General features: G+C 39.5%; 1 protein-coding gene across 1 annotated transcript in view; it reads left to right on the top strand.

The window, feature by feature from the left end:
* The window catches only part of wdr7 (WD repeat domain 7), a 54,757-nt gene extending 48,460 nt beyond the window's left edge, over nucleotides 1–6,297 (top strand). Inside the window, exons 29-30 of the mRNA XM_076163680.1 lie at nucleotides 700–804; nucleotides 2,791–6,297. Coding sequence (XP_076019795.1) covers nucleotides 700–804; nucleotides 2,791–2,994 — 309 coding nt within the window. The 3' untranslated portion in view covers nucleotides 2,995–6,297. The remainder of the gene's footprint in view (nucleotides 1–699; nucleotides 805–2,790) is intronic.
* Nucleotides 6,298–14,153: the final 7,856 nt, after the last annotated feature.

Genomic DNA, 14,153 nt, shown 5'->3' with positions numbered 1-14,153 from the left:
CTGATGGAATTATTAACCAAGAACCAAACAGTGACCAGGAAAAATAACCAAAAGCTTTTTTTCATTTTGTTCTGTGTGTGTGGAACAGAAACACTCCAAATGTATTTCTCTTCTCATGAAGTCTTTTGCTTTGGATAACTTATGTCATGCTCTGATTTGAGCTCTCTGTCATTGGTTATAAGAAATAATCTGGTGATGAATTGGAGCGATGCAGTAAATGTGGTGATACAGTGAAGTGTTTATTGCAGCCTGTTGACTCGTGTTTCATTGGTGAAAAGCTGTTAAACTTAGAGCTGCATCATCGATTGTTGGCCTCCAGTGTACAGAAAAAAACAAGTGTTTAGTTTTTATTATGTTATTATTATGTTTTTAAATACTAATATTACATCTATTATATCTTGTTTATGTGGGAGTGTTTCTCATTCCGTGTGTGTTTCCCATCAATACATCCTAAATGCTCATGCTCAGTTTTAGAAAAGCTTTTCTGTCTTACACTTTCTTTGGCTTATTCACAGTGATGCTATCTATTATTTTGGTTGTGCAGCTTTTAAATGCTGTGTGCGTGCGTGATGAATCGAAGTTATGCTGTTAATTAAAAAGTATACATTTCTGTATTTCCATCTCATGAAATGTTGTTAATCGGAGAATTAATCTTGTTTCAGAATTCCTTTGCTTATTCTGGCTCTTTCCCTCTCATAGAACATTCATGGTCATAAAGGGCCGATCACCGCCGTGGCGTTTGCCCCTGATGGTCGTTACCTAGCAACATACTCCAACGCTGACAGCCACATCTCGTTTTGGCAGGTAAGAGACACACACACACATACACAAACAGACAGACACGTTTACAAATAGATGCAAATGTAATCACTTAGTAAGGGGAAAATGTAAAGCAGCCAACTTCATTTCACTGAATTCATTCACGGCATATTTTAATCAATCCAATCAAACCTCTAATGCATACATTTTGTATCTTGTATAATAATAATTTATTTTTCTGCCTATCTGAAATGATTTATTGCAGAAGTAAACTTTGACTACAACTCTTATTGCTGATGAAATGACTTAGACACTTGACTGGATTAAACCTTTGTGACTTAAAATGCCCCTTAGGACTTTTTGCACCAAGAAATGTAAAATAACTACAACTAAACCAAAACCCTGAGGAGTGGTTGATTAACTAGTTCATTTAAAGAAAATGTATCATTCAGTTTTAATCATTAACGTCAGAAAATATAAAACACGACCACTATAATCCAATAACAGTATGTATATAAGTAAACAAGTACAAAAAGAATGACACAAACATGTGTACATGCACATACACACACAGACTCTCTCTTCTTCCCAGAAACTATTATTTGGAATGAAAGGTCTTTATGACCTCTGACACGACTGTCTGCGCACATACACAAACACATACAGACACGCACACGCACACAGACACTAATGGCATTACTGTAAGCATAAACCGCGGCTAGTGCACCGGCTGGACGGCTACTGTGGTAATGAGCTGGCAGACGCTCTGTCGGTGTGTGTGTGTGTGTGTGTGTGTGTTTTAGACTGTCTCCAGCCAGTCAGTGGGTGAGGGGGTGTCTGAGGAAACTCTATCGTTTCCTGAGACACACATAAACACACACATGGCTGTGTCCGGCCAAGGACGTCTAGCGTCTAGCATTTGGATGTTTTGAGTTCGTGTATGTGTGTGTGTTTCAGACGATCTACAGAGGATAAGTCAATGATCTGATACACCTGAGCACACCTATAACAATAACTAACGTCCCAACAGATATTTCAGATTCCTTTTTTTGTGGTATTCCAGCAAGGTGTAGATTTGAGCAATTAAACCTCGGTCCGACATGAAGCAATAGAGCGATGGACAGAAAACACAGTCTTTCGGGGGAATTTCACTATTTGTAGATTGCCTAGTGCCTAGCAGGTTCTCTAAGAGCCTTTATTTGGTCTGCTGTAAGCTAAACATGAGTAAAATTTAGAGCAATTGCTATATTTCTCATTTGGGTACCGGAAGGACTAAGGTTGGGCTATTGCTCTTCAGCAAGCTAGGTTTGGCTCAAAAAGAAATGTCCTGCTCCTTCCAGAACCTTACCAGCCAGCGGTTGAAAGATGTCAATCTCTCATCATTACCCTTGACAGGGAGTGGGCTAGAGACAATTACTCGATGCTGACACATCTTTCTAGCAAGGCCACAAACCCTTCATTCAGTTTAGTGACGTTTGACTGTTTGATTCTAATGTCATTAATGTTGACTGCTGATTACCATATGATCTAAATGTTTTTGACAATGAGATCTATGTGTATGCATATGCTTACTATTCTTCTTAGCCCAAGTGTTTGCCAGCACTTTAGTCTCAACATTAAGAGCTCTGCCCCCCATGAAGCATAAACCATCATTGGCCTAGGGACTCTAAGCAATCACCACAAACGGGTTTGCGGTGGGGAAACTAGGAAGGGTAGGGGAAACAAATGCTTCAAACATATGAATGGACTAGCGGCTGACTAACCTCGCGACACAATTCTAATGGTATGTTCATCAACTATGTAAGCAATATTGCTCACATAGCAACTGTGTGCTCACTAACTTAAGTGTCCTGTCCTTATTGTTGACTTGTTGGAATCATCAGTTGTCAGAAACATTTCCACTCTGTTTGACTCACTTTGGTAATTTTGTAGTCACTTTGTTGTGACGACAAACAGAAGTTCCAAGTGTTTCTTGACGGTTCCAGTGATAGAAAATGATTAGTGGAAAATAAGGCTTCATGTTGTCCTCAGATGAACACCAGTCTGCTGGGGAGCATCGGGATGCTTAACTCAGCCCCTCAGCTCCGCTGCATTAAGACCTACCAGGTCCCTCCGGTCCAGCCGGCCTCTCCCGGCTCCCAGAACCACCTGAAGCTGGCTCGCCTCATCTGGACCTCCAACCGCAATGTCATCTGCATGGCCCACGATGGCAAGGAGCATCGCTTCATGGTGTGAGCACGCCAGGTTCAGCTTCCCAGGTCCTGGTTCAGATTTCCTTCGTAGGTCAAGAAGCCACAAATGATGTTGGAAGTTTAAGAGTACATCCTTACAAAAAAAACTTTATGTAAACAATCTCAAGCCACAGATTATGAAGAAAATTATTAAGAAAAGTCCTGCAGTGCGCCCTGGATGCATTCTTATAGAAATACTTAAGGATGTGTTCCTGAAAATTTTTTTTTTGTTCTTATATGGATGTCTGTCTTTCAGAATAGAAGTGGGAGATTAAAAATAGTTTTAAAGTCGAGTAATGTGGTCCTTACCTTAAAGATTAGATCTGTCAGTGACCTTTAAGGGTTTTTACATTTTTTTTTTTAGACAAGGTATACAATTGCCTTTGCCCTTCCTTTAAACGGCCATTTTAGTAACCATTTTAATCTGAAAAGGTCAGGTCAGTAGGTAGAACAACATTTCTTTAAAACTGTTTTTAATTAAGATTTACCACTTTTATTCTGAAGGTCTGTCCACAACAGAATAATGTTGAGTTGAACCAGTCTGCTTTGATCTGCTGTGTTCCCCCTGCTTTTCTTCACACTGATTCAGGGGAAATAAGTGGATTTCTTTCATCACTTCATTTTATTTTCATTTTAAGTGAAACGAGTTGAAGTGTGAATATGAGAGGAACTTACAGTTTAAGAGTTTATTTAAAGAAAAATTAAATAAAGCAGAGATCTGTGTTTAGGTTAAATATGGCGTGTATTTGACAGAAAATCTTAGGTTTTATCTTTCTGTAGAATAATGTAAAGGCTTGTTTACAGCATGAATTGTTGTTGTATTCATTTAGTTTTGTTGATACATTTATCGTTTGATTCCTGTTTATGCATTCCCGTCTTGCTGGAGAAAGATATCATGAGATTTATATGTGGCGTTCTGCCACATTTTAATTTATTTAAGATTTGAAGCTCTAAAATAAAAGCGTTAAAGTATTACATGTTTGTAGCTTTTTATACATTTATTTAGTATACAAACACACTGTAAAAATCAATTAATTTCTGTGTTATGATTCCTGAAGCTTGTTTTAAAACGTTTCCTAAAAAATTCTGTATACACAAAATACACCTCACTACATTTAAGACATTCTAGAAAATTTGTTATTTAAGGGAAGAAAAGGTTTTGGAAAACTAGAAAAAAGAGGAAATATTTGGACCAAAAATAGAGGAAAATATCTTCATATCTTCTGGGCTAAAGTGCACCGATGATTGAAAATTTCAGGATTTGGATCTAGAAATGACCCAAAGCCCACCTGTTGACAAATCCTGCTGTTACTTTCTGACAGACGCAGATGAAAAGAACAACGTGATTGGCTGATGTAACTCTATTGTAACATCAGATGTAGAGTAAAAAGTAAAGTCAAGTGCCACATAACTACAGTGTTTGAGTAAACGTACTAGTTTACATTCTGACTCTGTAGTAATGTTTGGCGGGTTGTGGAGCCGTCATGGCTGAACAGCCTAACATCTAAATGTTATTTATGACTGTTAACAGCCTTTCCCCCTATTACCTCCATCAATAACAATACTTTTTATGTTCATAATAATGATCGCTTAAAGCCTGGAATGGATTCATGTCCCAGCGCTGTGATTTACAGGAGACACAGCAGGGGAAGAAACACACCAATATTTATTTTAATGTCTGTGTGGGGAATAAATCCAAATAAGAACAACTCTGCAGCAGCTCTGTGAGCAGAGCCAAACAGTGGAATACTCTCTCTCATCACAATGACTGATTCATGATCATTCATCATAAACACTATATGCTGCCCTATATCCAACTTTTTTAACGAAGCACTTCAAAAGAAGCACTTCAGTTACTTCAAAAGAAAAATTAGAACAGTTGGAGAACCACTGAATTGATCACTTGTGTGAAAACAAGTTGACTTTGCTTCTTTTAGGGGAATCTGAAGAATTCACAGGTCATTTTTTCCCTTTTTGAGTCCCAAAAGTCAGATTTGAAATAAATCTTCTGATTGATATGACAGCAAGTATTAACCATTAGCGCTTTGTAATGTCAGATGAATCAATCTCCTGACTCATTGTGCAATATTCTGAGGCAATGCAGAGGAGCAGCTGTCCTTTCACGTCTCAAAATGTTGCTCAGATGAAAGAAAGGGAAGAATTTAAACTATACCTTCACTATTGACTTAAGGTTTTATTGTCCATGCCAGGCTGTAAATTAGATTATTTTATTTTATTGTAACTCTTTCTGATGGTTTTCTTCTCTCCTGTCACTTTCATCATCTTGGGTCAGACATCTTGTCACACTGTCTCATACACATAATCCTGAGCATGTCAAAGCTTTTTACAACTTCTCAAAAAGCCTTCACTTGTTCTCATCCATCAGTTAGTCGCTTACTGGCTCGTACAGTTTTAAGATTTTGGCTTTTCTCCTTAACACATTAAGGCTGCTTCTCCAGGGGTTAAAGGTGAAAAGTGATGGAGGAGGTGAAATGTAAACGGATGTCCCCATTAGCCACTATTCACTATTTTCATATTGGACTGTATTCCAAACATATTTGCAGAAGTTCAATTGAATCACTATGCAAGCCATGTATACAGCATAGAAGCGACAAAATGTAGAAAGACGACAACAACAGGCTCAAATTTATTGGAGTTTACTACTACAATTTCTAAAGTGGATTTAGTGGTCAAATTGGAGGAGCTTTCTTCATTCCGTTCTCTTTTTAGTCGTGCTCTTGCTGTTCTTTCCTCAAATCTAACAAAAAACAACTCTTCAGTGTCTTCAAAGCTCTGATTTTGAACATGTGAAAAGTTATACAACATTTTAAAAGGTATGATGCTGTACTTGACGTGAAACATTACTGTGGGCTGCACATTTAAATGTTTAACGCAACTAATTTTCACTAAATGTTAATGTCCAAATTTGAGTAAACCCCAAAACTCCCCTGCAGATAATATTTCTTCTTTAGTTCTTTACTGAACTAACGATCAAAATGTTTTTATTTTTGTCTCTCTAAGTTGAACAGTTGGTGAACAATGCTGCTTTGAATTTAGTTTTTCAGTTTTTGTCAGATTTGTCAGATTTAGTGTCTGCACCTTTCCAGATAAATAATGTTATATTGTAAATGAAGTGATTGATGTCGTTTTTCTTTAAACTGATGATGTATTTATTGCTGAGATGTACTGTACCCTTATGGCATTAGAGTGTGGGTGTATATGGTCCAGTTGTTGTGAATCTATTGAAACCAAACTGTGTTGTGTTTTTTGTCGTTTGCCCAAGAAATAAAGAAATTATGACAATGTTTATTTTCACTCAAATTAGGCCTTGAAAAACTTAAATACAGAACACACACACACACACACACACACACACACACACACAGCCTCTTAACAAACTTATTAGGACCAGTAGAAATGCTTTAATGAGATTACAGGGATCAATTTCTCTCTTTAATCTCCTAAATCTGGCAGAGCTGCATCTTTAATATTTATAACTTGTTTCATCTTTGATCACAAACACACGTGAAGGTGTAGGAACATTTGAATTTGCAGACTGGAGTCAATAATGAAATCAATAATTACATCTGATATTAAATTATGAAAAAAGTAGACGAATATTTGTAAAAGAATTGTATTATCACTATAAAAAATATTGTATTATTACACTTTAATAAACTGAAATGTTTTGTTGAAATAGAAAACGCAGAAATATAGGGAAAAAAAGCAAAAGCAGCAAAAAAGAAAGTGAGAATTCAAACTTAAAATAAAGGAGGTCACAGTGAGATTAGAACCTGACGGGAGGTTTTAAGCGCTCAAGTGGGAGATGAAAGGAGTAATAGTTTCTGATCAATATGTGGTATTAGACAGTTTGTTCTTTGAGGATCTGGAACTACCTTTGAATCTGGATCAGAGCCACATGAGGCTGAGTTCAGCACCAGAGGTCTCTTTAACAGGTCTTTCACTGTAAAAAAGTCAACCGACTATATCAAGCCACTTTACACATAAAGAATTTAAAGGACCCAACATTGATGAGCAACTACTTCACAACAGCGGCAGGAAAAACTCTTTAACAGGAAGAAACCTCAACCAGAACCGGACTCTAGGTGGGCGGCCATCTGTCTTGACCGGTTGGGTTGACAGAGAAAGAGAGACAGAGAGGCACAACAAAAACGACAATAGTAATGGAAGTATGACTAATGGATATATAGCTGGGCGTTGTTCAAAGGAACAAACTTTAGAATGAGCGTATATTTACAAAATACAATAAGGTCTATCAGGGAAAGTTAGTTGTGCTGTTTTTAATGATATATTGGTAAAAGAGAATGTTCAAAGCTTTCTGTTTTTATTAGCATTTAACACATTCTATCATCTTTTTTGTTATTGGGGTTTGTTGTTTTATGACATTTTATGACTTTCATGAAATCGTTAGTTCCTTTTCCTTGTATCCCACTGGCAGACTTTCTACTTGATGCTTTTCTTGTAAATGTTTTTTTACAGTGCAGAGTTTTAATGCGCCTCAGGGACTGAAGTGGAATTAAAGCTTCCATGTCGATTTCAGCCTCTCTGCTCTTAAGGAATCTAAACATAAACCCTTTCTCCATCTTAAGTAACTTTAACGAGAAACACCAGAGCTGCTAAACACACATGTCATTTTTGATCTCCTCTTTAACATCGGCTTTCTTTCTTATTTTCTTTAAACATTGACAACCGCAGGACTTTGTCCCACGTTTAAATATGCAAGGATCCTTTGTGAGGATTAAGAAGAATTTAGTCCGCTGAAAGGCCCTGATGTGGAGACGAGCTGCTGTCAGAGAAGCTCTTAAAACACTTTGTAAAGATAAAAGCTTCTCAATCTGAATTCAGAACACAGATGCTGACCTGAAGAAACTCTGAATGATCGCTTAACTTGAATCCTCAACCACCATATTGATGCTTTGACTTGTTTTAGCTGCTATGGCAATGATCACTGCCACTGCCAAACCTCATAACTCCACAGCAACGTGGGTCTTCATATTAAGCTCTGTGCTCCTTTTAAAATAATCAGATCAATACGAATTTGTGTTTGATGTCTTGAGTCCTCACTTGCTCACTCACTCTCTGGACTCACAGTTTCTCTGCTCATTTCTGTGATTTGCTCACTGAGGGAACATCCATTGATCACATATCCAAACCAAAGTGCTGCTGGAGAATAAATATTTGATATCCTTGTTTGAGTGTGGGCGTGCGGTGATGGATTGTTTATGAAAAGGTGAGATGAATTGGGTTGCGGGTGTAAAACCCTCATATGCTCATAATAAGATGACTGACAGCTGCTGCTTGTGATCACATTCTGATTCAAATGAAAGCTTGACTCGCCAGTCCACAATACACATCTCTACTGGGCATCAGTCCATTTCAGTTGTGCTCGGGATCAGAGAAGTTGGCAGCGTTTCTGAACATTGTTGCTATGTGGCTTCCACTCTCTGCAGTGCAATCGTGCTGTCACCTATATTTGTAGATGCAGTGATAACCTGTGTTTGCTGAGAACAGCCCAAAGTATTCCCAAGCCCATGGGGTGTCATCCATCACAGGAGCATGTCTGGTTTTATTGCAGGCTGCCTGAGGGCTGGAAGGTCAAAGGCAGTCAGTTGTGGTTTTTGGCCTTGACCTTTATGCACAGAGATTTCTCTGGATTCTCATTTAATAATATTATGAGCTGTAAATCCCTGAATTCCTTGCAATCATGCATGGAAAAATGTTGTGTTTAAAGTTTTGACATATTTGCTCACAAAGTTTTACACGAATTCGTGAACCTCAAGCCATCTTTGATCTTAAATAAACAAACCTTTTGTGGATGTTAATTTTATACCCACTCCTGATCGCATCACTTGTTTTTTGATTGCTCTTTTCCCCTGTCCCAACTTTTTTGGAATGTGTTGAATGCATCAAATTTAGAGGGAGTGTATATTTACAAAAGAGTGTTTGTACTGTTTTTTGTAAACTATAGGTAAAAGAGAATTTTCAAATCCCTGCTTTCAGTTTTTCATTTACATTTTTCACAGTCTCAATCTTTTGGGAAATTGTGGTTTGATCAGTTAAGATGATAAACAACTGTTGGTAGTATTATGTCAATGTCACAAGCATTCACAAGCCTTAAACCAAACCTCTGCCCTCTGTAGTACAGGGGCCACGCCCTTCAGCAATGCGTCCCTTGAAATGAGACACAGCTAAAGTCAACCACCTGAGCCCCGGACCTTAGATATATCTCAAATAAACATGATTGTTCTAAACAGGAAAAAAATCAGTGAAAACTGATGATTAAGGGGTTTCCAGGTTTCCCGAAATAAAGATCATAACACAGACTGTCCACTGAGTGGTGCTGTAGCACTGAGTAAATCGTAGGGATAGGAAACGGGGCTAATTACTGTTGTTACCCAGAGGAAGTCCCGCCACTTGGTGCAGGCAGCTCTGTAAAGGCTTTAGAGGAGTGGCAAGCAGAGCTTACTGAGGAACAGAGCTCACAGCCCTCATGAACAGAGAGGAAGCTGGAGAGAAGAGAGTGAAGCTTTGCTCTACTCTGCACAAACAGGCTATAAATGACTATAACTTCATGAATAAAGGTCAGATTTGACAGATTACAGACAGAACTACAATAACCTCTAGAGAGTAATAGAGCGGGCCTGGATAAAAAATGGAGAAATTGAAAGGAGGATTTATTCCATCCTGCTAAATGTCTGCTGTCTGTCCAGTGATACCTGTCGCACAACCATCACTGTAATGTCTAATACAATTTCAGCCCAGGAAGAAAGAGGAGTAGCAATGGCATTTTGTGTGTTTGGTTTGGTCAGCAGCCAGATTCCTCAGGTGTTATTAACGCTGTAGGCAGAGCTGAGCACAGAGGCGAGCTGGATGTGACCAGCTGGAACCTGGACTGGTTAAGGATGAGATTGGAAAGATTGGAGAGAGCGAATGAACAAATCAATATGACCGGGACAGGTACGCGGGCTTAGCCATTACCGAGAGAGAGAGGAAGGAAACATAATTTCTATCACTTTCTTGTAGCTGTTGGTCCCCTTCATGAAAGGAAGGAAATGGATAGGATTGATGAGGACCATAGGTGCAAATGGTTCAATACACTGAACAAACAGCAGATCAGTTATACTCTTTTTCAACTTATAGCAGCTTTGTATAAAAATATTAACATGGATGGAGGGAGCAACAGTGAGGGACTGCTAGTTCAACAACTAGACAGACAGAGGTAGGGAGAGAGAGCGGGGGGCAGGGGGGGTGTTTCTGTTGGTGTGTGACCTTGACACTGACAGAGCTTTGGCCTTAGGCCCGTCCTTTACCTCAGGGGAACACACACACACACACACACGCGCACAAAGCCCAGAAAACCAGAGCGGCTGTCGTTCATTAATATTACATTGATTGGACAGAGATGGCACAGAGTGGGTACTGGTCTGTGTGTGTGTGTGTGTGTGTATATGTGTGTGTGTGCACGTGTTAGGCAAATCGCATGCCTCAGCCATTGAAACACTTATTCTATGATGTTTAAAGTAATTTACTTGTATTGTCTGTTTCTGTAATGTTCTGTGTTAACACCGTCTGTGGCATTGTTGTTGTCTTTTTGTGTATGTTTGTATTTTGTCATTACGTAAACCCAGCCGCCACCACAAAAGCATTGACAGCAAAAGAAAGAAGAGAGAGCCACAGGGAGATGTTTCCACCATATGTTTCATGTATATCTATGAAATTGAGCATACAAAGTTAAATAGAAACACCAGGAACCAAATAGAATTCATAGACATTAAAACTATTTCATTACCAAAGCAGAAAGCAAAAGCAGGATTATGAATATTTGTCCAGAAAGATGGAAGGAAGGAAAGGATGGGTGGAGAAAAGGAAAGTGGAGGATCTAGAGAGAAAATGAGGAGTTGAGGGAAGGAAACGAGAATGGATAAGGAGGACTAGAAATATGAGGGAGAGGGAGGAATTGGGAGTCAGGGATGAGACTAAGGATTAAAAGGAGAGAGAATGGAGGCATGGAGAGAGTAATGGAGAGGGTAACTAGAGAGGAGGGACGTAAGAAGGGATGAGAGAGGAGAAAAGTGAGAAGGAATGGAAGAATTATAGTACATATGGAGCGAGGGATGGAGAGATGGAGGGATGGAGGCGTAACGGGAGGCAGCAAGACAATTAAAACAGTCAACAGGCACTTTGGATTCCCTCGACTGCGTCTCTGCTTCACTATTACCACACACACAAACACACTCACTTTTACAGGCCATATGAGACAAGAGGGCCAGACAGGAAGCTCTCTGGTTGCCGTGGGAAACACTTCCTCATTCACCCTAACGCCCTCACTTCCTGTCCGCTGAGACATTTAGACTGTGTGTGTACGTGTCTCTGTGTGTGCGTGCGTGTTATGTTGCGTGGCTAATTTTGACAGCATGGGAATGAGAGAGTAAGTAATGGTCCCGACAGACAGACAGTCTATGTGTGTGTGTGTGTGTGTGTGTGTGTGTGTGTGTGTGTGTGTGTGTGTGTGTGTGTGCGCGTGTGTGCGTGCGTGTGTGTGTGCGCTTGTGTGTGTGTGTGTGCATCCAGAGAATTCCATCCATTAGTGATAATGGGGAAACAGAGCTGCTATTAGCTGTTAATGGACAAATACACAGCCACACACACACACACACACACACACACAAAGCCACACACACACACACACACACACACACACACACACACAATCACCTCACGGTACTGCTGTGACATGATAGTGAGAAGCTGTATTAATATAATAAGCATTAACAGAAATAAACGTGTTTGATATTCCAGATCTAAAACATGTAGACAGATATCAGCACATACATGATGTACTGTACATGTGAAGGCAGATGGAAGACAAAGCTGGTGAATCCTTTGGAATGATCTGGGATGGAATCTGCATTAATTATTCAGCAAATGCAGTATTATATAGAGATGATCATAATGATTCTTGAATGTAACTACCCCTATGTTTTCACACACACAGTTGTTACATGAGCGTTCTATTCACTTTATCTGCTCCATTCTCTGGCTCGTGATCTCTTCACAAACAGCTCTGTTGCAGTGCAATGAATTACTCACTTAAGTCACACGCCCCAAACCCTTAGTTTACCTCTTAAGTCTCAAGTCAAAGTCAAATATATACAGGTGCAGCTCAATAAATTACAATATTGTGGAAAAGTTCATTCATTTCAGTAATTCCATTCAAAAAGTGAAACTCTCATATATTATAGATTCTTTAAACACAAAGTGAAATGTTTCAAGCCTTTTTGTTTTAATTTTGATGATTATGGCTTACAGCTCGTGAAAACTCCATGTTCAGTATCTCAGAAACTTTGAATATTGTGAAAAAGTTCAATACTGTAGCCTCACAGTGTCTCACTCTAATCAGCTCATTAACTCAAATCACCTGCTGAGGTTTCTTGAGCCTTAGATGGTCTCTCAGTCTGGTTCAGTCGGCGACACAATCACGGGGAAGTGATGGTGTATATATATATATAATATAGTGTATTCTAATTATTATCTGATATTAGGTATGGCTAATGTTTTGATGACAGTGATTGAAAATACACAAGGCTGCATTTATTATGAATGCACTCAGTACACAGCTACATATTAGTGTGTCTGGGAGATTGATTGATTTGGAGAGATTGTAAACAAAGCATTCACATTTTTGCTTTTCCTCTTTGTATTGTCATTTGAGGAGGATGTGTTTGAGACAGTTGACAGCACTGCATAGCACAAGTAACCATAGTGAGCAGCCGTGAGGCAGACCTGTACGGCGCAGCATGGGAAGAATCTTCTGGAATGTCTCATCCAGCCCCTGCAGGCGTGTGCTGTGGGCTGTTGGCAAGGTGATCTGAGTGTGTTGCTGGCGACTGTAAAGCTCCACCTACACGCTGAGTAGAACTAGTAACAGATTATTGATACTATGGGAAACATCTTTATGCTGTATTCCTCATGGAATGTGTGTTGTGTAGGTTGAACGAGCCTCTGTAACGTTCCCATACATATCAAGCTTTTGTTCCACTCAAACTCTGAATAGGGAAACAAACTCACTTCACACTGATTTCATTATCTGTAACATTTTATCTAATGTTACGGTTGCTGTTCTAATTTGCCTAATCAACACCTTTTCTCCCCATCCATCTTCATTCTTCCTCTATTCTCTCCCCCTTTTCTCTCCTCCTCTTCCCCTCTTCTCTCTATTTTTCCTTCCCATTCCTCCTTCTGTTTTCACAGTTTTTCTTCTCTCTTACAATTCTAGCATTCTCCATTCTCTCTATCTTCTCATCCTCCCATCTCTTTCTCTTCTCTTCTATACCTCCACTTTCTATCTTCCTCGGTTTTCCGCCTCTTTGCTCCTTAATTTTCCTTCATCTCTGTCCATGTTTGTCTTTCCTGGATCTTCTCGCTGTTTCTTCTCCCTCTTTTCTCTTCGTCTCTCTTCTTTTCTTCAGCTCTTCCTCTTCCTCACCTTCTCTACCATTCACCTTCATTTTCTCCCTCACTTTCATCGTCCTCCTTTTTTCACCCCCAACTTTCCTTTTCATCACTCCCTTCTCCTTCTTCTCTAACTTTTTCTTTCACTCTTCCTCTCTCTTCCCATCTGCCCCTCTTCCCAGCCACTCCCTCCTCCTCCCTTCTATTAAGGTCAGGATGGTGCTAAGTGTCTATCAGTGCTGATGAGGCTCAGGAGACTCCTTTGTTCTCAATGAGGGTGAAAATTGGAAACAGCTGCAAGAGCAAATAGCCTAACCCCCCTGGAACCCCTCCATCCGTTCATCCCTCCATCCTTCATCCCATCCTCCAATCAATTGCTCTTTCTCCCTAACAACTCTATTGATCAGATGCACTAACAACATCTTTCATTTATTAATTATGAGAGAAAGTCTGGGATTTCACTCTCTCCCACAGTTCGTTCTCCTTCCTCCCCCCTTTCTTCCTCTCTGCCCCATCCATCTGCTCATCCTTCCATCCCTCCATTTTGAAACGAGGGTATGTTTTAGATTCATGGTGATGTTTTATGCCAGGATATTTCATTGATAAATCCAGGGACATCATCATGAGATGGATATGTTGGTTGTAGATTTCAGGGTAGGATTGAGTTTTTAAGTTATGGATCACAGAACA

This window comes from Genypterus blacodes, unplaced genomic scaffold (assembly GCF_046128005.1).
Source record: "Genypterus blacodes isolate CSIRO-AG114 ecotype Tasmania unplaced genomic scaffold, CSIRO-AGI_Gbla_v1 ptg000133l_1, whole genome shotgun sequence".
NCBI classification, from domain to species: domain Eukaryota; kingdom Metazoa; phylum Chordata; class Actinopteri; order Ophidiiformes; family Ophidiidae; genus Genypterus; species Genypterus blacodes.
This window is presented reverse-complemented; position numbering and strand designations above follow the sequence as displayed.